At 39.0% G+C, this 23,247-nt stretch overlaps 1 protein-coding gene across 1 annotated transcript in view; it reads right to left on the bottom strand.

The window, feature by feature from the left end:
• Positions 1–3,023: 3,023 nt before the first annotated feature.
• gpr156 (G protein-coupled receptor 156) overlaps positions 3,024–23,247 on the bottom strand; it is a 47,683-nt gene continuing 27,459 nt past the window's right edge. The window contains exons 7-10 of the mRNA XM_063049849.1: positions 23,012–23,107; positions 10,646–10,882; positions 5,815–5,976; positions 3,024–4,587 (exon numbers count right to left, since the gene is read on the bottom strand). Coding sequence (XP_062905919.1) covers positions 3,217–4,587; positions 5,815–5,976; positions 10,646–10,882; positions 23,012–23,107 — 1,866 coding nt within the window. The 3' untranslated portion in view covers positions 3,024–3,216. The remainder of the gene's footprint in view (positions 4,588–5,814; positions 5,977–10,645; positions 10,883–23,011; positions 23,108–23,247) is intronic.

The following is a 23,247-nucleotide window of genomic DNA, read 5'->3' as shown; positions in this document are numbered from 1 at the left end:
TTCTCTGTTTATTTAAGTTGTGCAAAGGTGCAATGATACTAAGAATAGTGAAAGCGTGACCTAAATAGCAAGATTCTTATGCTTTCAGAAAGGTGTAATACAAGCCTTTTCATAATGTGTGGTTAAGACATATTCTCAGTGGCCACTTTATTAGGTATATCTGCTCATTAATGCAAGTATCTAATTAGTTAATCATGTGGCAGCAACTCAATGTGTAAAAGCATATGGACATGGTCAAAAGGTCCAGTTGTTGTTCAGGCCAATCTTCAGAATGGGGAAGAAATGTGATCTAAGTGACTTTGATTGTGGAATGATTGTTAGTACCAGACGGGGTGGTTTGAATGTCTCGGAAACTGCTGATCTCCTGGGATTTTCACACACAGTTGTCTCTGGAGTTTACAGAGAATGGTGCGATAAACAAAAAAAAAAAAACACATCCAGTGAGCAGTGGTTCTGTGGGCGAAAACGCCTTGAAAATGATAGAGGTCGGAGGAGAATGGCCAGACTTGTTCAAGCTGACAGGAAGGCAACAGTAACTCAAATAACCACACATTACAATTATGGTATGCAGATGAGCATGTCTGCACAACACGTTGAACCTTCAAGTGGATGGACTACAGCAGCAGAAGACCACAAGTATACACTTAGTGGCCACTTTATTAGGTACAGGAGATACCTTGTAAAGTGGCCACTGAGTGTATCTCAGTAATTACACTGACCTAAGGAATATCATCAGTAGAATTTGCCTTAAAAAGGCACAATTTGCTGGAGACAGCAGAACACGTGAAGCACAGGTAGTCTTAAGTAAAGAATACTGAAAATACTTGGCGTGTCAAAAAGAACCTTGGATATAGAGATACACAGTTAAAATTTTAGGTGGATGATTCCATTGGACAGGTAAACAATGATATTGCATTAGAACGATATAATGAGCTTTATATGCTAAATAATTGGAAGAGGTTCCTTAAGGTTGTCATAGCTGGAGATGGTAGTAGGGTTAAGCTCCCCCTACCTAATAAATTCACCCAATGGCATGTGTCTCAAATAGCCTCTGACAATGCGGTCTAGCTCCTGACCTTCAAGTGTGCCTTTGCTACTAAGCCCAATGAAACCATCTCTTCTAACAGAAGAGGCAAAGGCGAGTTACTGGTGCCTTAAAACCAGTCGTTTTGGGCAGATGGGGCTCATCAGCCATGTTTGGTGGCTCATCTAGCAGAAAGAAAACTCTGAACTCAAACCTTGGCTGCTTTGGGGCTCTACCCACCACTGATAGGGAAGGCTTTGGGAGTAAACCCTTAAGAAAAATCTGGAGTTGGTATCCCTAAGGCATCGAACTATGTTGAGTTCGCCACTGACTGGCAACTCCTGTGACACCACTGGTGCCAAACTGTATCAACCTCCGCCTTTCCTTTGGATTCTTCAGCTGCATTGAGAGGGATAGCCTGCTACATGGGCAGCAGCTGACTCTCCATGTTTAACTCCCCTGGCTTGTGTACTAGCTTGCATATCATGTAGACAGCTGGCATGCAACAGCTGGCATGCAACAGCTGGCACGCAACATCCATGGCCGACCCAACTAACTCAGGGCCTCAGTTGGAAGAGAAATTCATCTGGGGCAGTGTGCATGCTGAAAGGTGACAAATTAGCTGCCACAATTTTTCTTTCATTAAATGCAATATTTTGTTCCACATTCTATGCCTCCAACATTGAATTTTAATCTCCACTGACAATAAAAAGTACAATGAATTTATACAAAATCCTGTTGAGATAGACTGATAGTGAAACTGTGGGCATCATACTAGAATTATTATGGGAGTAAAAGGTTCTGGTTACGAAGAAAACCCTGAGAACCTGGGTTTTAGTTAATGGAGCAGAGAGGTTAATGGGGATTCTCAAACTTATGTAAGGTAAATTATGAAGACTGGTTGTCTTGACAAATCAGCAGTAGGAGAGAAACCTGTAGCTAGGACTAGGAGGAAATTTCATCAAGTTTAGAAACAAATCACATAAATATTTAAATGGAACAACAGAAAGAGCATATGATTAGAGATCTCCAGATGTACAGCTGGGACAAATACAGTCATGGTGAATTTCTGGATTTTTGACTGATTATTCAAAGATCCTAGCCTTGAAATCTGACAGTTATCATTCATAAATAAAAAATATTATAGTGTTATTTATAGGGAAAAGATCATTCTAATATATTCTAAACAAACATTTTAAAATCTTAGATTACACTCCAAACAGAAACAAAATAATATGTGCGTATAATATAGAAGCAAAATAATTTCCCGCAATATTTTAATTTAAACACATGGCTTTCATAGAGTTTTACATTCCTATCACCACAAATTAGGAAAATTCCATGCCCATTTTCTCAATATTCAACAGGTAAACAACCTGAGAGGTAACTCATACATATCTGTATGTGCAAATTTAGACCATTTAATCACAGATCTTAAAACTTATGGAATTAATGTTTACTGTATTTGCTCCTATCCTCCTTTTTATTTTTCTGTAAATAAAATTAGTTACTGTTGGACAGCATGATTGCATAGCGGTTAGTGTAACAGTATTGCATCGCTAGCGACATGGGTCCAATTCCACCACTGTCTGTAAGGAGTTTGTACGTTCTCCCTGTGACTGTGTGGGTTTTCTCTGGCGGCTCCAGTTTCCTCCAAAGACATGCAGGTTATTAGGTTCATTGGTTACATGGGTGTAGTTGAGCGATATGGGCTCGTTGGAACAGAAAAACCTGTTACGGTGCTGTATCGCTAAATAAAAAAGTAATACTGGCTGAATTGATGCTTGAAATCCAATAGAACTTGGTGGTTGTACTGCCAAGTTAAATCAGTTCTCCTCTTCAGATATAAACAGTTTGGATTTCAAAATATTTTACTGGTGGGAAGAGTTTGAGCTGGAAGGTATATTTAAACGTGCTGTAATTAATATTTAGGATTACTGTTATGTATCTCATTTGTATGTATGAAATTAATGTACATGGAAAATAGCCCTGTTATTCTTTTTCTTTATTATATAAGGGTTGGTGTCCTGCTACCCAGAAATCCCTATGGATGACCTTATTATAATTATATAACTATATTACTGATAGAAAAGAAAATAAATTAAATATTCCAAGAAAACAATACCATCCTCTTTAAAGACAGCCAGCAACAAATTGGCGGATTTGAAGACATTTTAAGACTTTTAGAAAGATCATACAAATGTGGGTTTTAAGTCCTCTTTAAAATTAACAATTGGATGGTTATGAAAATATTTTTGAGACCAATTGAATGTGTTATATTCCTCGCTGTCTGAAGTTTCTGAAGTACTAGAATTGCAGGAGCCTTCACAACACATTTCACAACATGGCCTGCGGTAATAGCACAATGTTTCATCTGAGCTGTTTGATTCTGAGTCTGAGTAATCATATTGGTATATTTCAGGAGATCCCTCTTCACAAACTATGCCCTTTTCTTTTGAGGATAAGTATTTGTTTAGACCTGAATGGGATTTGTTAATACATTCTCCTTCTGAAGTCAGGGAGTGGACATATCCATCTCTTTGCTCCATTTTTTTTGGTGTTTTACAGCCATTAGGCTGTACTTGCATTTTCTTCACTAACCATGAAGTTGATAGACTGCTGGACCCACTTTCATCAGTTAGTATTTTGTGTTGAGTTCTTTGAAATTGACTATAATCAGTAGACAGTGACTTTATTGTATCCCTATTCGATTCTTCATTGATATACTTTGTATAATGAGGTGATAAATATTGGAAAAAATACGGAGGGTGTACACTCCTTGTTGAATAAGAAGGTGGTCTTCTTCGCCTCATTGTATATGGAGAAATATTATGGCAGTGGTGTTTCAGCCACTGCGTTGTCCTACCATACTGTTCAACGTTTCGGGCTGGTAGGATCTGTCTTGCTCTGTCTGGTGAATAGATAGCATTGACATTCAACTCTTGCAGAATCTCTTGCAGTTTCTCACTGTTCACAAATTTGGTTTTAATCTCTTTTATTGGATCCTCAGCTTTCTCAGCTTTAATTGATGGCTGGACTGTAGAAAAGGCCAGCATTTCATCCGTGGGGCCCTGAATGATCTTCACATGGCTGTTCGGGTTGCACTGATTAACTAATTTTATTTTTGAGGCATCAAGTGACTTTTGGAAAGACCCTGTAATAGTCTCAGGATTTGCTTTGTTCTTAGTTTCTTCGTACAAATCTTGAGAATCTATTAAGTCTGCTAGATCCTTCTGGGAATTCAGAACTGTTTTGGGGCTAATCTTGGTGTCATGAAAGGTTTGTCCCAGACTACTTTGCGGTGACACAGGTTTAATATTTTGCTGTAATCCAGAGAGGCAATCTTGATTTTTCTGTATATCTGACAAAGAGTCCTCTTTCAATAGATCTTCTGTTGCTATGTTGGGACACCTGACCTCAGAATTTATCAAAGGGCAGCAAGCAGTGCTAGATTGTGATGTCGGATCTCCAAGCCCATCGATGCATTCTGGTGCCATTAAATACATCAATCTCTCTTTCACATTATTTACCTGCTCCTGTAAACATTCAATTGTTGCATTTTTCTAGGAAGAGAAAAAGATAAATTACTAATAGCTATTTTTTTCCTGCAAACATTTAAATATAAAACCACAGGACTTATTCCTTAACAAATGTCAATAATAGCGAGGTAATGTAGCAAACAGATTACTCCGTCATTTGCAGCTGCTGAACTAAGCAACAGTGAAAGAATGCAGTGTCAGATATAGAGTAGTGGATACTGCCCAGGCCATCACGGGTAAAGCCCTTCTCACCACTGAGTACATCTACCTGGAGTGTTGTCATAGGAAAGTAGCATCTATCATCATGGACTCCCACCAGCCAGGTTGTGCTCTACTCTCACTGCTGCCAACAGGAAGAAGGTACAGGAGCCTCAGGGCTCACACCACAAGTTCAGGAACAGTTATTACCCCTCAACCATCAGGCTCTTGCACCACAGGGGATAACTACTCTTGCCCATCACTGAACTGTTCCCACAACCTATCACTCACTCTCAAGGACTCTTCATCTCATGTTCTGGTTATTTTTTGCTTATCTATTTATTATTATTATTTCTTATTTTCTTTTCGTATTTGCACAGTTTGTTGTATTTTGCACATTGGTTGTCCACCCTGTTGAGCACAGCTTTATGCTGACTTTATTGTGGTTATTAGATTTATTGAATATGTCCTCAAGAAAATGAATCTCAGGGTTTTATATGGTGACATATATGTACTTTGATAATAGATTTACTTTAAACCTTGATCTTTGATCTGTCTACAGTTTGGAGAAGAAGCATTCTATGTCCTAAAATTATCTATTTTCTTTTTTTTTTGTGTGTTTTGATAACCATTTTAACCAAGACTGTGTCTCTTTGCAGGAAGTTTTTAAAAAAATGCCAATTGTCAATTGTCTTGGCGACTTACATGCAGATAAGTTTTCAAGAAAAAGTATCCATCATTATCATAAGTCATCCCTTTAATTTATGAGTGTAATTTTGGATTTCCTGTGCTATCCAGTATTCACTAAGCCTTGTTCCAGTTGCCTCCCTGGGGTACTCAGCTGATCTGGAACTGCTTGGTTGCTGATACCAAATTTAGCTCTTAAATTAGCTTACAATCAATGTGAATAACCTTCAAACATTAGCACATGAATAAAGGTCACCTCCAGTGCTGGACAGCTGTTACTTGGGTACATTGGACTGTCTTGAACAACTCTCTTTAATATATTAACAAGTGACAACATTTGGATTATACAGTTTTGAATCCCACCACCTCAGTGAGAAGACGCTTCATGGAATTATTCTCTCCAAGCAGGTGATAGATCTGCTCATCACTGTACATGGAACGAAAAGTCTTGCTGGGACTATTGAAATATTTCGACATTTGATTAGATGTATGGTTTAATTCTTCATCAAATTTCTTCCACTGTCTGACCTGTTAAGAGAGTTCAGATAATCAATTTGTATTGACTGCGTTTCATAGAAATTTACCAACGAAGCTGTCAAAAATAGCTAATGATGCATTCCTTATGAAGTGCGCATCTTGAGTGGAAACAATATTAGAATGCCAAAATCATGGGCATGTTCAATTCCTGTAAGAGCAATAAATTCAGCTTTGGTCCACAGTGCCATATTTTATCCACGTAGAAAAAAAAACATTTGATTGCTATCTTGTCCAGAGAAAACCATAAACCAGGATTTCATTTAATTCATTCAATAAACAGGATCCGTAGCTAAAATGTTTTTCATTACATTCTGGAAAGCAATGTTAAGTTTGCATCTTGGATAACTCCAAGGAAATATATTACAGAAAGTGGTCCAATATTTATTTGGTTTTTATAATCCTTAAGGTTTGTCCCATCTTGCTTGTAACATGGTCCAACCTTCTCCTTGTCTCAACTCATCTACTGCTGAAATTATTATGTTTTTGTCACTTCCAGATCTCTGTATTGTTCTTTGCTTGTTTCCCTCTCTCATTTCTTCTGAGAGTTTACCCAAAATGTCTCTCCACAGATGGTGTTTGATCTGCTGAGTATCAGCAGAATTTTCAGATTATATCCCTCATTCTCCCCTCTGTAAATTCTTCCTCATGTCCCTCATTCGCCCCTCTGTAAATTCTCATGTCCCTCATTCTTCCCTCTGCCTCATGTCCCTCATTTGCCCCTCTGTAAATTCTCCCTCATTCTCCCGTCTGTAAATTCTCCCTCATGTCCCTCATTATTCCTTCTGCAAATTCTCCCTCGTATCCCCATTCTCCCCTCTGCCAATGCTCCCTCATATCCCCCATTCTCCCCTCTGCAAATTCTCCCTCATGTCCCTCATTTGCCCCTCTGTAAATTCTCACTCATGTCCCTCATTCTCCCCTCTGCAAATTCTCCCTCATGTCCCTCATTCTCCCCCCTGTAAATTCTTCCTCATGTCCCCCATTCTCCCCTCTCTAAGTTTAAGATAAACCAAAATTCTACTCCCCATGATATAAATATGCCCAAGTACACTTGGGCTATTCACTCATTACCTACCTGGCTCCCAAACGACTTGATTTGAAAATTCTCATTACTTTCAACATTACATTGATCTTGCTTCTTTTTAACACTCCTCATAAATATTTTCATTTTACCATCTCTACCTTCTAAATGAGCCCCCAATTTATTTACACCAACAGTGGTAATGGTGCCTTTTGCTCCAAAGGCCCCAAGGTCTGCAATTTTCTGTCCAGATCACACTGCTTCACTACCTCTCTGTTTCTATCAACATACTGTACTTCTTAAAAGATATCTCTTTGACCAAACATCTTGTGGAGATCTGTGTCAAATTTTGTTCAAGAAAACTCCTGTAAAGTGCTTGCATTACTACTTAAATCTAAACAGTTACTCAATTTTACATTGTTTCTTTCTCTTTTAAGCTTTTCTCCAACTCCAATTCATCAATTATAATTTACTCATCCAATAGATGTGGCAGTAAGTTCCAGATAATCACTTGCCTGATACTATACTGTGACTGAAAGTATGAACTATTCTTTGTTCCTTTAATATTAAAATATATTGCTATTTGTAATTACACAATTGTTTTCATTTAAGGATCATGCATATTACCTTTAGCTTATCAAAAATATAATGTTGTACACAATGGACAAACTGATGTTCTGATCACCACCTGAAATAAACCATTTTGTGGTATACTGTGAAGGTCTCGAAGGACTCTGCTCAGTGAAAAGGTAATGTGGTGTCAATGCACTAATTCTATGCCAATCAGCCAGCCTAGAACAGCACAGATAGATAAAGCTGCCAGGGCACTGAGCATCTTCTAAAGCCAATAGCAACTGTTAAGATCTAGATTCTCTTTCTGCAGTAAAGATAACTCAAACAATTTGTGCCCCATGGGCCCGCTACCTATGGACACTTTACTGAACTCACCTCAGCCGAATCTGAAAGGCTGATGCTGCTTGTTACGGGATTTAGGCAGTAAGACCTTGAAGAGCAGCAGGGTTTGAATAAAATAATGGAGTGCTCTGGAGCAGGCCCGAACATGCCACGTATATTACAGTTTTCTGAGAACCTTTGATTCCTGGCAAAGCCCCATCTCTATCTTTACCATTTGTCAAAAGATATTTGGGTTTTAAAGGGTCTCTGACATTCAGAATCACTTACATTAAAAACAAAGAGCTGACGTTTTTCAAAGAAAATACAAACTAAAACACTTCTGAATCACTGAAAGCAAGCCATTAATTTTTTTTAAAACTTAGTTTACTCTGTTCTCGAAACCTACAACCCTGAATGAAATCAATGAGCTAACAGTTCTTGCGCCAGTTTTAATCTGGCATAGGATCAGACAGCATTCCCCACCATAGTTTGTGGGGAATCTCACTCAGCAAGGTTTAGCTCCACTACTGGATTCCAATACAGACTTGAAGTGCAGCTGGGAATTGGCTGGAGCCAGCCAGGAAGTTTGATACTATCACGTTTGCCTATTTCCACATGGTGAGTCTGCAACTTTTCAAAGATCTGTTATTAAATACATGAAATGAGACGTGTTGTAAAAGTGCACGTAGTAAAAGGGCGCATAAAACTTTGCCAAAAACAAATATGTGGGGCAGTGTGCAGCTTTATTTAAATACCTTCAAGAGCTGGCGATCAGATAGATAATTGTGATGCTGCATGGTTAAGCATATATAAAATTTATTATAGTTGCATTGATTTCTGCAGACAGTGCACATAACAGGGAATTCGACTTTTGGTTTATACTGACAAACGTGTTTGATTATTTGCTGTAAAGCTTTAAAAATATATATATATTAGTACATTTTGCAATTCAGAAAGACAGGCAGATTGCAACTTCCAAAATTACGAATTTGGCTGACTGCTGGAAGTTATTCTGACTCATAGTGCTGCAACATGGCCTGAAATTAATATGGCTTGAGTTAGGCATCAAGTAAAATAGGAAATGGAAGACAGTACTTAACCTGGACAAGCGTGAGGGAGATCATGCAAATACAAATATCTATAGTGTATGGCAGGTCTCTTAGGAGTATTGATTTACAGAGTTCCCAACACTAGTCATTGTGTATAAAAGTTGGGAAGTTATCTTGCAGGTGTACAAGACTTAGGTTAGGCCATCGTACATGTATTTTATGCAGATCTAATCGTAACATCGTAGGAAGGAAATGTAGTCTTTGGAGAGGGTGTCGAAGAGGCGCACAGGGATGTTGCCTGGATTGGAGTGTATTAACTATTAGAAATGTTGGTAAAACATGGATTGTTTTCTCTGGAGCTTTGAAGGCTGAGGGGCAACCAGATAGAAATATATAAAATTATGAAAAGTATAGAATTGGTAGATAGTCAGTCTTTTTTAAAAAATGGGTTCTTTTGAGGTTTCTTTGTTTGGTGGCTGCCTGTGAGGGGAAAAATCCTTACAAGCAGCCACAAAATTTATACGTACTTTGATAATAAATGTACTTTGAACTTTGAAATTTGAGAGGGAGAAAGCTTAAAGGAGGTAGCCAAGGCAAGTTTTATTTTTGTTTATACAGATGGTGATAAGTGCCTGGAACTTGCCTGCAGGAGTGGTGGTAGGAGTAGATATAATATCAATATTTATTAGACATTTAGACAGGCATGTGAATAGGCAGGGAAAAGAAGGATATGGATCATATGCAGACAGATGGGATTAATTCAAATGGGCTTGTTCCTGTGCTTTTTTATGTTCTATGTAAAGAAATGGACCTTCGTTCTTCACAGCCCATGACATGAGCATAGGTACAAAACAAATGGAAGAGGGGGAAGAAAAACGCATGCATTATGTCATTCTGTAATGATAGAGATTTGCATTAAATGTGCAGGATACTCTTGAAAATTATTAAGGACTTTGTGATGGAGCACAAATCTCAGTTTTGAGTAAGATTCAATGCCAAGACCTTGCATTGGCTTTTTCAGTGTCTGGAGAAGGGATGTAGTTAACAGCAGGGATCCTAAGAAAGAAAAAAGCTTGTCCACCATTCAATAAAATCCTCAAATGTAATCATGCTGTCTCACGTGAGCCCTACAATCTTTCATTCCTTAGTGTCTAAAATATTCACCAGTCACAGCTCAATATACTCAATAACAACTGGTATGATGAATTCCAAGGATTCATAGGTCACTGAATAGAAACAAATAACCCTCATCTAACACCCAATAATTGTGAGAGGAAGAAAATAATGCCTTAATTCTTCTTCAATCAGTCGAGAAAAATGTAACTCACTAAATACTAATACTCACCAAGTGATTATGGAGTTAAAGAACATGCAGATGATAAGGAAGTAAATTGATTGTCATTAGAATGCATATGCATACAAATTCTATGTGAATGGTATAATCAATAGGCAGTAAGTTCAGAAGCTTAAACAGAAGATCAGAAGCGACTCTAGAGGTGACTGCCTCCTTTTTTTAAATCTCTTCACAACTTAGAGATATGCTAGCTCTGAGTCTTACAGTTGAGAACCTGGCAATTTCAGCTCCATTAATTACTTGGATAATAAAGCAGGAGCCCGTCAGTGGTCAATCATATTAGGCTCTTTATTTGTTGGGGAGAAGATGCATTGTTTTCTTCTTTTATTGACTTTTCCTTACCTGTGGAATGAAGATGAGACAGTTGATGACTGAGGTACATACAAATATTCCACCTGCTGTAAAACCATAGGTTAGATTGGGCCAAGAATCCAAGAATCTGGTAACAGGAATGATTATTCCTGTAGTGAACATGACCAAGTAAACTCCCACCATGATGATGATGGTCTGGTTTACAGGGGGAGAGCTGACTTTGCTAGTTAAACCAGCTAAATATGTGCCATATAGCAGAAGACTTCCCTGTGTGAAAAAGAATAAATCGTTGTCAGTACCATGTCGTCCCAGAATTAAATAATATAATCTGATTAATGCTACAAAATAATGAAAACCTATTGGACTAGATTACAATGTGATAATAAATGTTTACATATGGATGGCGCAATTAAAAAGCAATTCCGACTGTAAGATGTTTCATGTCCCATATTACCTGTTCAAATGCTACAGAGAAAGTCATGTTTGAGAAGAAAGCAGAGTAGTTGAAACACTTACAGTACATATTCATGGATATGAAATATTTGCTTGAGATAAAAGGAAGTGAAGCAGCACAAAGTGATATGTGAGAGGTGGCTGGAGAATGAGTTACAGCAGTCACTGGAGGCATGCTAACAGGTATGAGAAACTGAACTGTATAAGTAATAGAGACAGACTTTAATAATAACTAGTGGCAAACTGAAAACAATAGAAGAATGAGTGTGAGTCTTTATTAGTGGTGGAATTTTTATTGGGCTGCAGTTTAAATATTTAAAGGTACATGATATGACTAGAAGACCATTGGGCCAGTTACGTGTGAGGGTGGACAGCTTGGATAGCAATCCCAGTAGCAGATGGATTAAGGCCATGACCTGAGACATAGGTAACCTTTGTGATGGAGGCATTTGGAGTGAGAAATTCAGCTCAAACAGATACCAAGATGGTGAACATATAATTAAATATAAACAGCAACCATCTGGTTAGATTACGGCTGCTCTTTTCCCTCAATTCCATTTTCTTGCCCATTCCATTCTCCCTGGTTTTCCCTTGGGTTTATTTCAAGTGCAAAAATGCGTTGACCTTTGCCTTGATTATTCTTGATGGCTGAACATCAGACTCTTCGGAAGCAATTCTAGATTTGCATCACACTGGGTAAAGAACTTTCTCATCAATACGATTTTAAGTGGCTTTTCCCAAGGAAAAAACCCACCAAGTTCTATAGAAATCCACTAGGGGAATTTTATATATTTCACATGCAATCACTTCTCATTCTTAACGTTACCAAATGCGGATCAATCCTGTTCAATCTGTCCTTATGAGTCAACATTCCCAACCCATGAAAATTATCCAAGGAATTCAATCTAGTGAACCTATGCTTCACCACCTCCAAGACGTAGAGATTGGTCAAGGTCCTTAATTTCCACGGAGGTCATTGTTTTATTACATGTTTCCACACACACATTAAATTATAACCTGGGTGGTACCTAATTAGTTATCATGGTTATGTTAGCATGACCTTGGAAGATACAGATTCTCTACAGAAGTTATTGGTGAAATGCATTGGCAAAGTTCAGAACATTTTTATTGACCTGACCTTCAAATATTAGCCAAATAGCTAAACAAATAGATGGTCTTCCAGGACAGATCGCCTGGTTTGAAAATGATTTTTCCACTTCTCTCCTTGCATTTGGATATGTGAATTGAGGATGCATCTAAAGTAAGGCAAACTGTGTGGAGCAGAATCTGGGAGATGGGATGGTCAGGGAGAGGAGCGGGGTAGACAGCTTTGAGATGGGCCTGTGCAAATCTTAAATTAATATCCTGTTAAGTTTCTTAAGATGATTAAGGTGACACAGAAAACATAGAAAACAGGTGCAGGAGTAGGCCATTCGGCCCTTCGAGCCTGCACCGCCATTTATTATGATCATGGCTGATCATCCAACTCAGAACCCCGCCCCAGCCTTCCCTCCATACCCCCTGATCCCCGTAGCCACAAGGGCCATATCTAACTCCCTCTTAAATATAGCCAATGAACTGGCCTCAACTGTTTCCTGTGGCAGAGAATTCCACAGATTCACCACTCTCTGTGTGAAGAAGTTTTTCCTAATCTCAGTCCTAAAAGGCTTCCCCTTTATCCTCAAACTGTGACTCCTCGTTCTGGACTTCCCCAACATCAGGAACAATCTTCCTGCATCTAGCCTGTCCAATCCCTTTAGGATTTTATACGTTTCAATCAGATCCCCCCTCAATCTTCTAAATTCCAACGAGGACAAGCCCAGTTCATCCAGTCTTTCTTCATATGAAAGTCCTGCCATCCCAGGAATCAATCTGGTGAACCTTCTTTGTACTCCCTCTATGGCAAGGATGTCTTTCCTCAGATTAGGGGACCAAAACTGCACACAATACTCCAGGTGTGGTCTCACCAAGGCCTTGTACAACTGCAGTAGTACCTCCCTGCTCCTGTACTCGAATCCTCTCGCTATAAATGCCAGCATACCATTCGCCTTTTTCACCGCCTGCTGTACCTGCATGCCCACTTTCAATGACTGGTGTATAATGACACCCAGGTCTCATTGCACCTCCCCTTTTCCTAATCGGCCACCATTCAGATAATAATCTGTTTTCCTATTTTTGCCACCAAAGTGGATAACTTCACATTTATCCACATTAAATTGCATCTGCCATGAATTTGCCCACTCACCCAACCTATCCAAGTCACCCTACACCCTCTTAGCATCCTCCTCACAGCTAACACTGCCACCCAGCTTCGTGTCATCCGCAAACTTGGAGATGCTGCATTTAATTCCCTCATCCAAGTCATTAATATATATTGTAAACAACTGGGGTCCCAGCACTGAGCCTTGCGGTACCGCACTAGTCACCGCCTGCCATTCTGAAAAGGTCCCGTTTATTCCCACTCTTTGCTTCCTGTCTGCTAACCAATTCTCCATCCACATCAATACCTTACCCCCAATACCGTGTGCTTTAAGTTTGCACACTAATCTCCTGTGTGGGACCTTGTCAAAAGCCTTTTGAAAATCCAAATATACCACATCCACTGGTTCTCCCCTATCCACTTTACTAGTTACATCCTCAAAAAATTCTATGAGATTCATCAGACATGATTTTCCTTTCACAAATCCATGTTGACTTTGTCCGATGATTTCACCGCTTTCCAAACGTGCTGTTATCACATCTTTGATAACTGACTCCAACAGTTTCCCCACCACCGACGTTAGGCTAACCGGTCTATAATTCCCCGGTTTCTCTCTCCCTCCTTTTTTAAAAAGTGGGGTTACATTAGCCACCCTCCAATCCTCAGGAACTAGTCCAGAATCTGATGAGTTTTGAAAAATTATCACTAATGCATCCACTATTTCTTGGGCTACTTCCTTAAGCACTCTAGGATGCAGACCATCTGGCCCTGGGGATTTATCTGCCTTCAATCCCTTCAATTTACCTAACACCACTTCCCTACTAACATGTATTTCGCTCAGTTCCTCCATCTCACTGGACCCTCTGTCCCCTACTATTTCTGGAAGATTATTTATGTCCTCCTTAGTGAAGACAGAACCAAAGTAATTATTCAATTGGTCTGCCATGTCCTTGCTCCCCATAATCAATTCACCTGTTTCTGTCTGTAGGGGACCTACATTTGTCTTTACCAGTCTTTTCCTTTTTACATATCTAGAAAAGCTTTTACAGTCAGTTTTTATGTTCTCTGCCAGTTTTCTCTCATAATCTTTTTTCCCCTTCCTAATTAAGCCCTTTGTCCTCCTCTGCTGAACTCTGAATTTCTCCCAGTCCTCAGGTGAGCCACTTTTTCTGGCTAATTTGTATGCTTCTTCTTTGGAATTGATACTATCCCTAATTTCCCTTGTCAGTCACGGGTGCACTACCTTCCTTGATTTATTCTTTTGCCAAACTGGGATGAACAATTGTTGTAGTTCATCCATGCAACCTTTAAATGCTTGCCATTGCATATCCACCGTCAATCCTTTAAGTGTCATTTGCCAGTCTATCTTAGCTAATTCACGTCTCATACCTTCAAAGTTACCCCTCATCAAGTTCAGAACCTTTGTTTCTGAATTAACTATGTCACTCTCCATCTTAATGAAGAATTCCACCATATTATGGTCACTCTTACCCAAGGGGCCTCTCACGACAAGATTGCTAATTAACCCTTCCTCATTGCTCAAAACCCAGTCCAGAATAGCCTGCTCTCTAGTTGGTTCCTCGACATGTTGGTTCAAAAAACCATCCCGCATACATTCCAAGAAATCCTCTTCCTCAGCACCTTTACCAATTTGGTTCACCCAATCTACATGTAGATTGAAGTCACCCATTATAACTGCTGTTCCTTTATTGCACACATTTCTAATTTCCTGTTTAATACCATCTCTGACCTCACTACTACTGTTAGGTGGCCTGTACACAACTCCCACCAGCGTCTTCTGCCCCTTAGTGTTACGCAGCTCTACCAATATCGATTCCACATCTTCCCGGCTTATGTCCTTCCTTTCTATTGCGTTAATCTCTTCTTTAACCAGCAACGCCACCCCACCTCCCCTTCCTTCATGTCTATCCCTCCTGAATATTGAATATCCCTGAACGTTGAGCTCCCATCCTTGGTCACCCTGGAGCCATGTCTCTGTGATCCCAAGTATATCATAATCATTAATAACAATCTGCACTTTCAATTCATCCACCTTATTACGAATGCTCCTTGCAGTGACACACAAAGCCTTCAGGCGCTCTTTTACAACTCTCTTAGCCCTTATACAATTATGTTGAAAAGTGGCCCTTTTTAATGCTTGCCCTGGATTTGTCGGCCTGCCACTTTTACTTTTCTCCTTAGTACTTTTTGCTTCTACCCTCACTTTACACCCCTCTGTCTCTCTGCACTGGTTCCCATCCCCCTGTTGTGAACTAACCTCCTCTCACCTAGCCTCTTTAATTTGATTCCCACCCCCCAACCATTCTAGTTTAAAGTCACCTCAGTAGCACTCGCTAATCTCCCTGCCAGGATATTGGTCCCCCTAGGATTCAAGTGTAACCTGTCCTTTTTGTACAGGTCACGCCTGCGCCAAAAGAGGTCCCAATGATCCAAAAACTTGAATCCCTGCCCCCTGCTCCAATCCCTCAGCCACGCATTTATCCTCCACCTCATCGCATTCCTACTCTCACTGTCGCGTGGCACAGGCAGTAATCCCGAGATTACCACCTTTGCGGTCCTTTTTCTCAACTCCCTTCCTAGATCCCCATATTCTCCTTTCAGGACCTCTTCCCTTTTCCTACCTATGTCATTGGTACCTATATGTACCACGACCTCTGGCTCCTCACCCTCCCACTTCAGGATATCTTGAACACGATCAGAAATATCCCGGACCCTGGCACCTGGCACCAAGTGACCATTGTTCATTGACTACAGTTGTGCCTTAAATACTGTTATTCCAAGCAAACTCATCACCAAACTTCAGTTAATGCCTCCCTCTGAAAATGGTTCTTTAATGTTCTGATTGACAGATTACAATTAGTAAGGATACACAGCAACACCTCTGCCACCATTATTCTCATCACTGGTGTTCCTTTGCCTCAGCTCCCTACCCTAATCCCACTGTGGGGGGCTTTATCTCAAATAATAATGAGTCGAAGTACTGGAAGGAGATAGAGAGCTTAGTGATGTGTTCAGGCAGAACTGTTCCCATTTCTCCTTCAGCTCCTCCCATTTTCTCTAAACTCAAGGGGCAGCCATGGGCACCTGCATGGGCCCCAGCTATGCCTGCCATTTTGTTGGTGATGTGGAACAGTCCCTGTTTCAAGCATTCCCTGAAAATACTCCCCAACTCTTCCTGCACTACTTTGATGACTACATTTGTGCTGCTTCATGCAGCCATGCTGAACTCGTCCATTTCAACTTTGCCTCCAACTTCCACCTGCTCTGAAATTTACTTGGTCCATTCTGACACCTCTTTCACCTTTCTTGATCTCTCTGTCTCCATCTCTGGAGACAAACTGTCTACCAACCTGTCTGATAAACCTACTGATTCTAATGGATATCTTGACTACACCTCTTTTCACCCCGTGTCCTGTAAAAATGCTATTCCTTTTTCTCAGTTCCTCTGTCTCTGCTGGGTCTATTTCCAGGATGAGGCTTCCTTTACCAGGACATCCAAGATGTCCTTCTTCAAAGAACGGGGTTTCTTTCCAACACCATTGATGCTGACCTTACCCACCTCTTCTCCATTTCCTGGATATCTGCGCTGACTCCACATTCCTGCTGCCTTAACAGGGATAGAGTTCCTTTTTCCCTCACCTAACACCTCATGAGCCTTTGCATCCAACATATCATTCTCCACAACTTTTGCTATCTTCAACAGGATCCTACCACCAAACCCATCTTTACCTCATCCCCCCACCCAACTCTCTGCTTTCCACAGGGAACATTCTCTCTGTGATTCCCTTGTCCTTTCCCAGTAATCTCCCTCCTGGCACATATTCCTGCAAGTGATAGGTATGCTATACCTGCCTATTTACCTCCTCCCGTGCCTCTATTCAGGGTCCCAAACAGTCCTTCCAGGGGAAGTAACACTTAGCCTGCAAATATTTTGGCGTTGTCTATTGTATCCGGTGCTCCTGATGCAGCCTACACTGGTGAGACCTGACATAAACTGGGGGACCCCTTTGTCAAGCAGCACTGCTCCATCCACCAAAAGAGGAATTTTCCAGTGGCCAACCATTTTAATTCCTATCCCCATTCCCGTTCCGACATGTCAGTCCATGGTCTCCTCTTTAGTCACGATGAGGCCAGTCTCAGGGTGGAGGAGCAACACTTCATATTCCATCTAGGTAGCCTCTAACCCAATGGCACGGCCATCCATTTCACCTCCAGTAAATTTTTTCCCCTCCCTATTCCCTCTCCTTCTATTTCCCACTCTTATCTCTTCTCTTCACCCACCTATCACCTCACCCTGGTGCCCCTCCTTCTTCCTTCTTTCCAACTGTCCATTCTCCTTCTTTCTTTTTAAATCTTTTTATTGAGTAAGTATACAAAAAAGGTAAGCCATATAAACATTAATACAATGTTAAAGTATAATAAAATTCCAAAAGATAACAATACCAAAAAGAAAATACTACAAACAATGTAATTTAAGCATAAGAAACCAAGATAACATAATAGTATACTAGATTTTATATATATCAATGGAAAAAAAGAAAAAAAAAACCCCAAAAAAAAACCCACCGTGCAACTAACTAAAAGCAAAGCAAAGCAATGGGCTAACTTGAAACCAAACAGAGTTAAACTTAAAATCACGTCCTCAATCCCGACCTCCATTAAAACAGTGAAGAGAAAACAAGAAGGGTAAATATTACATTAAATGAAAATATCGAATAAAAGGTCCCCAAATCTGTTCAAATTTAAATGAAGAATCATAAAGGTTACTTCTAATTTTCTCCAGATTCAAACATAAAATCGTCTGAGAAAACCAAAAAAAGGTAGTTGGAGCATTAAGCTCTTTCCAATGTTGTAAAATACATCTTTTCGCCATTAAAGTAAGAAATGCAATCATTCTACGGGCTGAAGGGGAAAGATTACTAGAAATTTTAGGTAGTCCAAAGATAGCAGTAATAGGGTGAGGAGAGATATCTATATTTAATACCTTAGAAATAATATTGAAAATATCTCTCCAAAAAGTTTCCAAAGTAGGGCAAGACCAAAACATATGAGTTAAAGAGGCTATCTGCCCCGAACATCTATCACAGAAAGGATTAATATGCGAGTAAAAACGCGCTAACTTATCTTTGGACATATGTGCTCTATGAACCACTTTAAATTGAATTAGGGAATGTTTAGCACAAATAGAGGAAGTATTAACTAATTGTAAAATCTGCCCCCAATCATCCACAGAAATGGTAAGCCCCAATTCCTGTTCCCAATCTACCCTAATCTTATCAAATGGAGCTTTCCTAAGTTTCATAATAATATTATAAATCATAGCCGATGCACCTTTCTGACATGGATTAAGGTTAATTATCGAATCTAAAATATATGTAGGAGGAAGCATTGGAAAGGAAGTAAGTATAGTACTTAGGAAATTTCTAACTTGTAAATATCTAAAAAAATGTATTCTTGATAAGTTATATTTGTTAGATAATTGTTCAAAAGACATAAGGGAACCATCTAAAAATAAATCCAAAAACCGTAAAATACCCTTAGTCTTCCAAGTTTGAAAAGCGCGATCCGTAAAAGAGGGAGGAAAAAATATGTTACCTAAAATAGGAATCGCTAACCCGAATTGATTAAGATCAAAAAATTTTCTGAATTGAAACCAAATGCGCAAAGCATATTTAACTATCGGGTTAGAGACCTGCTTAAGACGTTTCGAATCAAAAGGAAGAGAGGAACCTAAAATAGAACCAAGTGTATAACCCTGAACAGATTGTAATTCCAATGCTACCCATTTAGGAATAAATAGTATGTCCCGATCAAGTAACCAAAATTTCATATGTCGAATATTAATAGCCCAATAATAAAATCTAAAGTTAGGTAATGCTAAACCTCCATCTCTCTTAGCTTTCTGTAAATGTATTTTACCCAGTCTCGGATTCTTGTTCTGCCAAATAAATGAAGAAATTTTAGAGTCAACTTTATCAAAAAAAGATTTAGGAACGAAAATTGGTAATGCCTGAAACACATATAAAAATTTTGGCAAAAAAAACATCTTAACTGCATTAATACGACCAATCAAAGTTAAATATAAGGGAAACCATTTAGATGAAAGTTGAGTAATATGGTCTATTAATGGTAAAAAGTTAGTCTTAAATAAATCTTTATGTTTACAAGTAATTTTAATCCCAAGATATGAAAAGTAATTATTAATCAATTTAAATGGAAATTTATAATATAAGGGAAGATGTTTATTAATCGGAAAAAGTTCACTCTTACTAAGATTTAATTTATAACCTGAGAAAAGACCAAATTGTGCTAATAACTCTAAAACAGCAGGAATGGATCTCTCAGGATTAGAAATATATAAAAGTAAATCATCAGCATAGAGTGATAATTTATGGGACTTTAATCCCCGAGTTATCCCAGTAATATTTAAAGATTCTCGAATAGCAATTGCAAGAGGTTCTAATGCAATATCAAATAATAGGGGACTAAGAGGACAGCCTTGTCGAGTACCACGAAAGAGAGGAAAAAAAGGTGAGTTTAAGGAGTTAGTACGAACCGAGGCTACAGGGGAGTAATATAACAGTTTAATCCAGGATATAAATTTCAAACTAAAATTAAACATTTCAAGCACCTTAAATAAATAAGGCCATTCTACTCTATCAAAAGCTTTCTCGGCATCTAAAGAAATAACACACTCAGGAACATTTTGTGAGGGAGTATAAACGATATTTAACAATGTACGAATATTATAAAAAGAGTAACGACCTTTAATAAAACCCGTTTGGTCTTCCGAAATAATAGAAGGGAGTACTTTTTCTAGTCTATTTGCTAATAACTGTTCACTGTGTTCACAGTGATAAAATTGGCAAGCTGCTGGCTAATCAATTGAAATCTAATTATGTTAAATCTCAAATCAATCAGATTTATAACCAAAATGATCGATTGATATTGGATCATGTGGGGATTAATCAAACCTTTTGTGATTTTTATTCTTCTTTATACCAATCAGAGTCTCCTCGAGATTCTAAATATATGAATGATTTTTTAGATAAGTTAGACTTCCCTCTGATTTCACAGGATATGTCTTCTTTATTAGATACTTCCATTACAATGGATGAGATTAAGAATGTTATTTTTTCTATGAATCTGGGGAAAGCTCCTGGCCCTGATGGGTTTACCGTTGAATTTTATAAATGTTTTGCTTCTTTATTGATTCCTTGGCTCTATAAGGTTTTTGAGGCTTCTTTGAAACTTGGTAAACTTCCGGAATCTTTTAATAGAGCATCAATTTCTTTAATACTAAAGAAGGATAAAGACCCTGCTCAATGTGCATCTTATAGACCAATATCTTTATTAAATGTTGATTCATTCTCCTATCAGATTCCTTCTCCTCCAGCCCTTAACCTTTCCCACCCACCTGGGTTCACTTATCACCTTCTAGCTAATTCTCCTTCCTCTCCCTCACCTTTTTATTCTGGTGTCATCCCCCTGAGAAAGGGTCTCGGCTCAAAATGTCAACTGTTTGTTCATTTCCATTGATGCTGCTTGACCTGCTGAGTTCCTCCAGCATTTTGTGTGTGTTGCTTAGTGACATGGTGTCATGACAACCATCTTTCCCTTGATATCAACAAAACAAGAGAGCTGGTCATTGAATTCAGAAAGGGGCATGGTGCATGTGCCCCTGTCTACAGTACATCAATAGTGCTGAGGGTGAGGGATTCCAGTTCCTAGGTGTGAACATAACAATAGCTTTTTGGGTCCCAACATGTTGATGACACAGCAAAGAAAGCTCTCCAATGCTTCTACTTCCTCACAAAGATCAAGACATTCGGCATGCCCACGCTAGCTCTGATCAATTTTTATCGATCCACCATGGAAAGAATTCTGTCTGAATGAATAATGGGTTACTGCTCTGCATGTGACCACAAGAAACTGCAGAGACTTGTGGGTACAGCTCAGCACATCACAAGAACCAGCCTTCCCTCTATGGACTCTGTCTATACTTCTTGCAACCTCAGTAAAGCAAAGACCCTACTCACCCCTCGCATTTCCTCTTCTCCCTCTCCTATTGGGCAGAAGATATAAAACTCAAATAACCTATCACCGGCTCAAGGACAGCTTTTATCCCACTGATATCAGACTCTTGAATGGACCTTTTGTATGATAAGATGGACTCTTGACCTCACAATCTACCTCATTATCATCTTGTACTTTACCATTTACCCACACTGCACTTTTTGGTAGCTTTTACACTTTATTCTCCATCATTATTGTTTTACTTTATTTTAGCTCAATGCTCTGTGTAATGATTAGATCTGTATAAACAGTATTGAAGACTGTAGCTTGATACAGGTGACAATAATAAGCCAATACCAATAAACAGTGGATAACTTTTGGTTATAAAGTTAAAACTTAATGAAGTAACATCATGGAAATATCACTACAAATGTGGCATAACAGTATTTATCTGGAGAAATTTTGGAGGCAGCCCAGGCTTGATATTGGGCGTGCCTTTTGGATAGTTACAATGACATTTGCATGTTACGGAGAAGCTGTAAACAGAATGTGTAAAAATAGTCAGATGGAAGATAACAATGGTGAAGGAGAAGGAGGTGTAGGCAAATACTTTCAAAAGCTTCAGGAAATTTGTGGAAAATTAGTGTGCTGTTGTCAGATTAAGAATCAAACCACGGCAGATTCTAGAAATCCTAAATAAAAAGTGAGATTGCTAAAAAAAAAATACACAACAAATCTGTAAGTTTTAGTAGAACAAAGAGAATAAGTGTTAAAATTTAAGATTATTAACATTTATCAGAAATGGCCAATTCAGACACAAATTGGAAAAGTCATGGACTGTTGAATTTTAAGGACTTTATTGCATTATAATGGAAGGCGAAATACTGTTCCTCGAGTTTATGTAGGGTTTCATTGGAATGGTACAAGATACCAAAGATGTACAATGGATATGAACAGAGAAATAAAAAAGACAGGCAATTGGAAGCCCAGGATCACCCCTGAAGATTGATTGGGGTGTTCTGTGAAGTCATCCCTAAATCAGAAACACCTTGGTAAATATTAGGTCTGTCATGGTCAAACCATTACAATGCAACGTGGTGCGGTTTAATTTTCGTTTTACAAAAAAAAGTCAACATAAACAATTAACTTGAGTAACATAAGGTGGCAGAAGGTCGGTCGAACAGAATGCATGGTAAAATCAATTAGGAAGTAGTAACTGAACCAGAGTAACAGCTTGTTGTGAAGTGTTCCTATTTCACCAATGGCACTGGGAGTGAAGCTGAACAAATCCGGGATTATAAACTGGAACCAGAAAGATTAAAATCTCATAGAACTCCGAATTGTATACTGTGTAAACAGCAGAGAAAGCCACCGGCCCTACCTTTCCTGGCCTACCTGTGATGCTATTTCCGCATGACACTGTTGGCACAATGCCCAAGGAAACAACTTAGTTGTTCAAATGAATGCTGAGAGGGTGTCTCATACCTTATCAGGTTAACCACATGTGCATGACATAAAATAATTGAAGAATGAACTTAACTCCACTGCCATAGATGCAGCCTAACCTGCTGAGTACTTCCAGCATTTTCTGTTTATATTCCCATGGTTGGCCTCCCCTCAACCCTGAGACAGATAACAAAAAAAAAACAATCCCAAGCTTGAGCTTTCAAAGGACAAGAATGGGGGGAAAAAAGACAAATTCTTACCTTCAGAAGTGAAATGAGAATAATCCAGATGTCTGTGTAATGAGAAGCACAACTTTTCATCATTGTGGCAGAGTAAGAAAGAGTTTTTTCAATTGCCTGTGGAATAAGAAATCATCCAGAAGAAAAAATGAGGAAATATGGAACACAATCTGACTTGTTTGTTTTCCATCCTGCCTGTGAAACACTTAGGAGATTGACTAATTTGAAACAAAATTAAAATAGTTTCACAAATTACA

This window comes from Mobula hypostoma, chromosome 6, assembly GCF_963921235.1.
Source record: "Mobula hypostoma chromosome 6, sMobHyp1.1, whole genome shotgun sequence".
NCBI lineage: Eukaryota > Metazoa > Chordata > Chondrichthyes > Myliobatiformes > Myliobatidae > Mobula > Mobula hypostoma.
The sequence above is the reverse complement of the archived record's forward strand: the minus strand, read 5'-3'. Positions and strand labels throughout refer to the sequence as shown.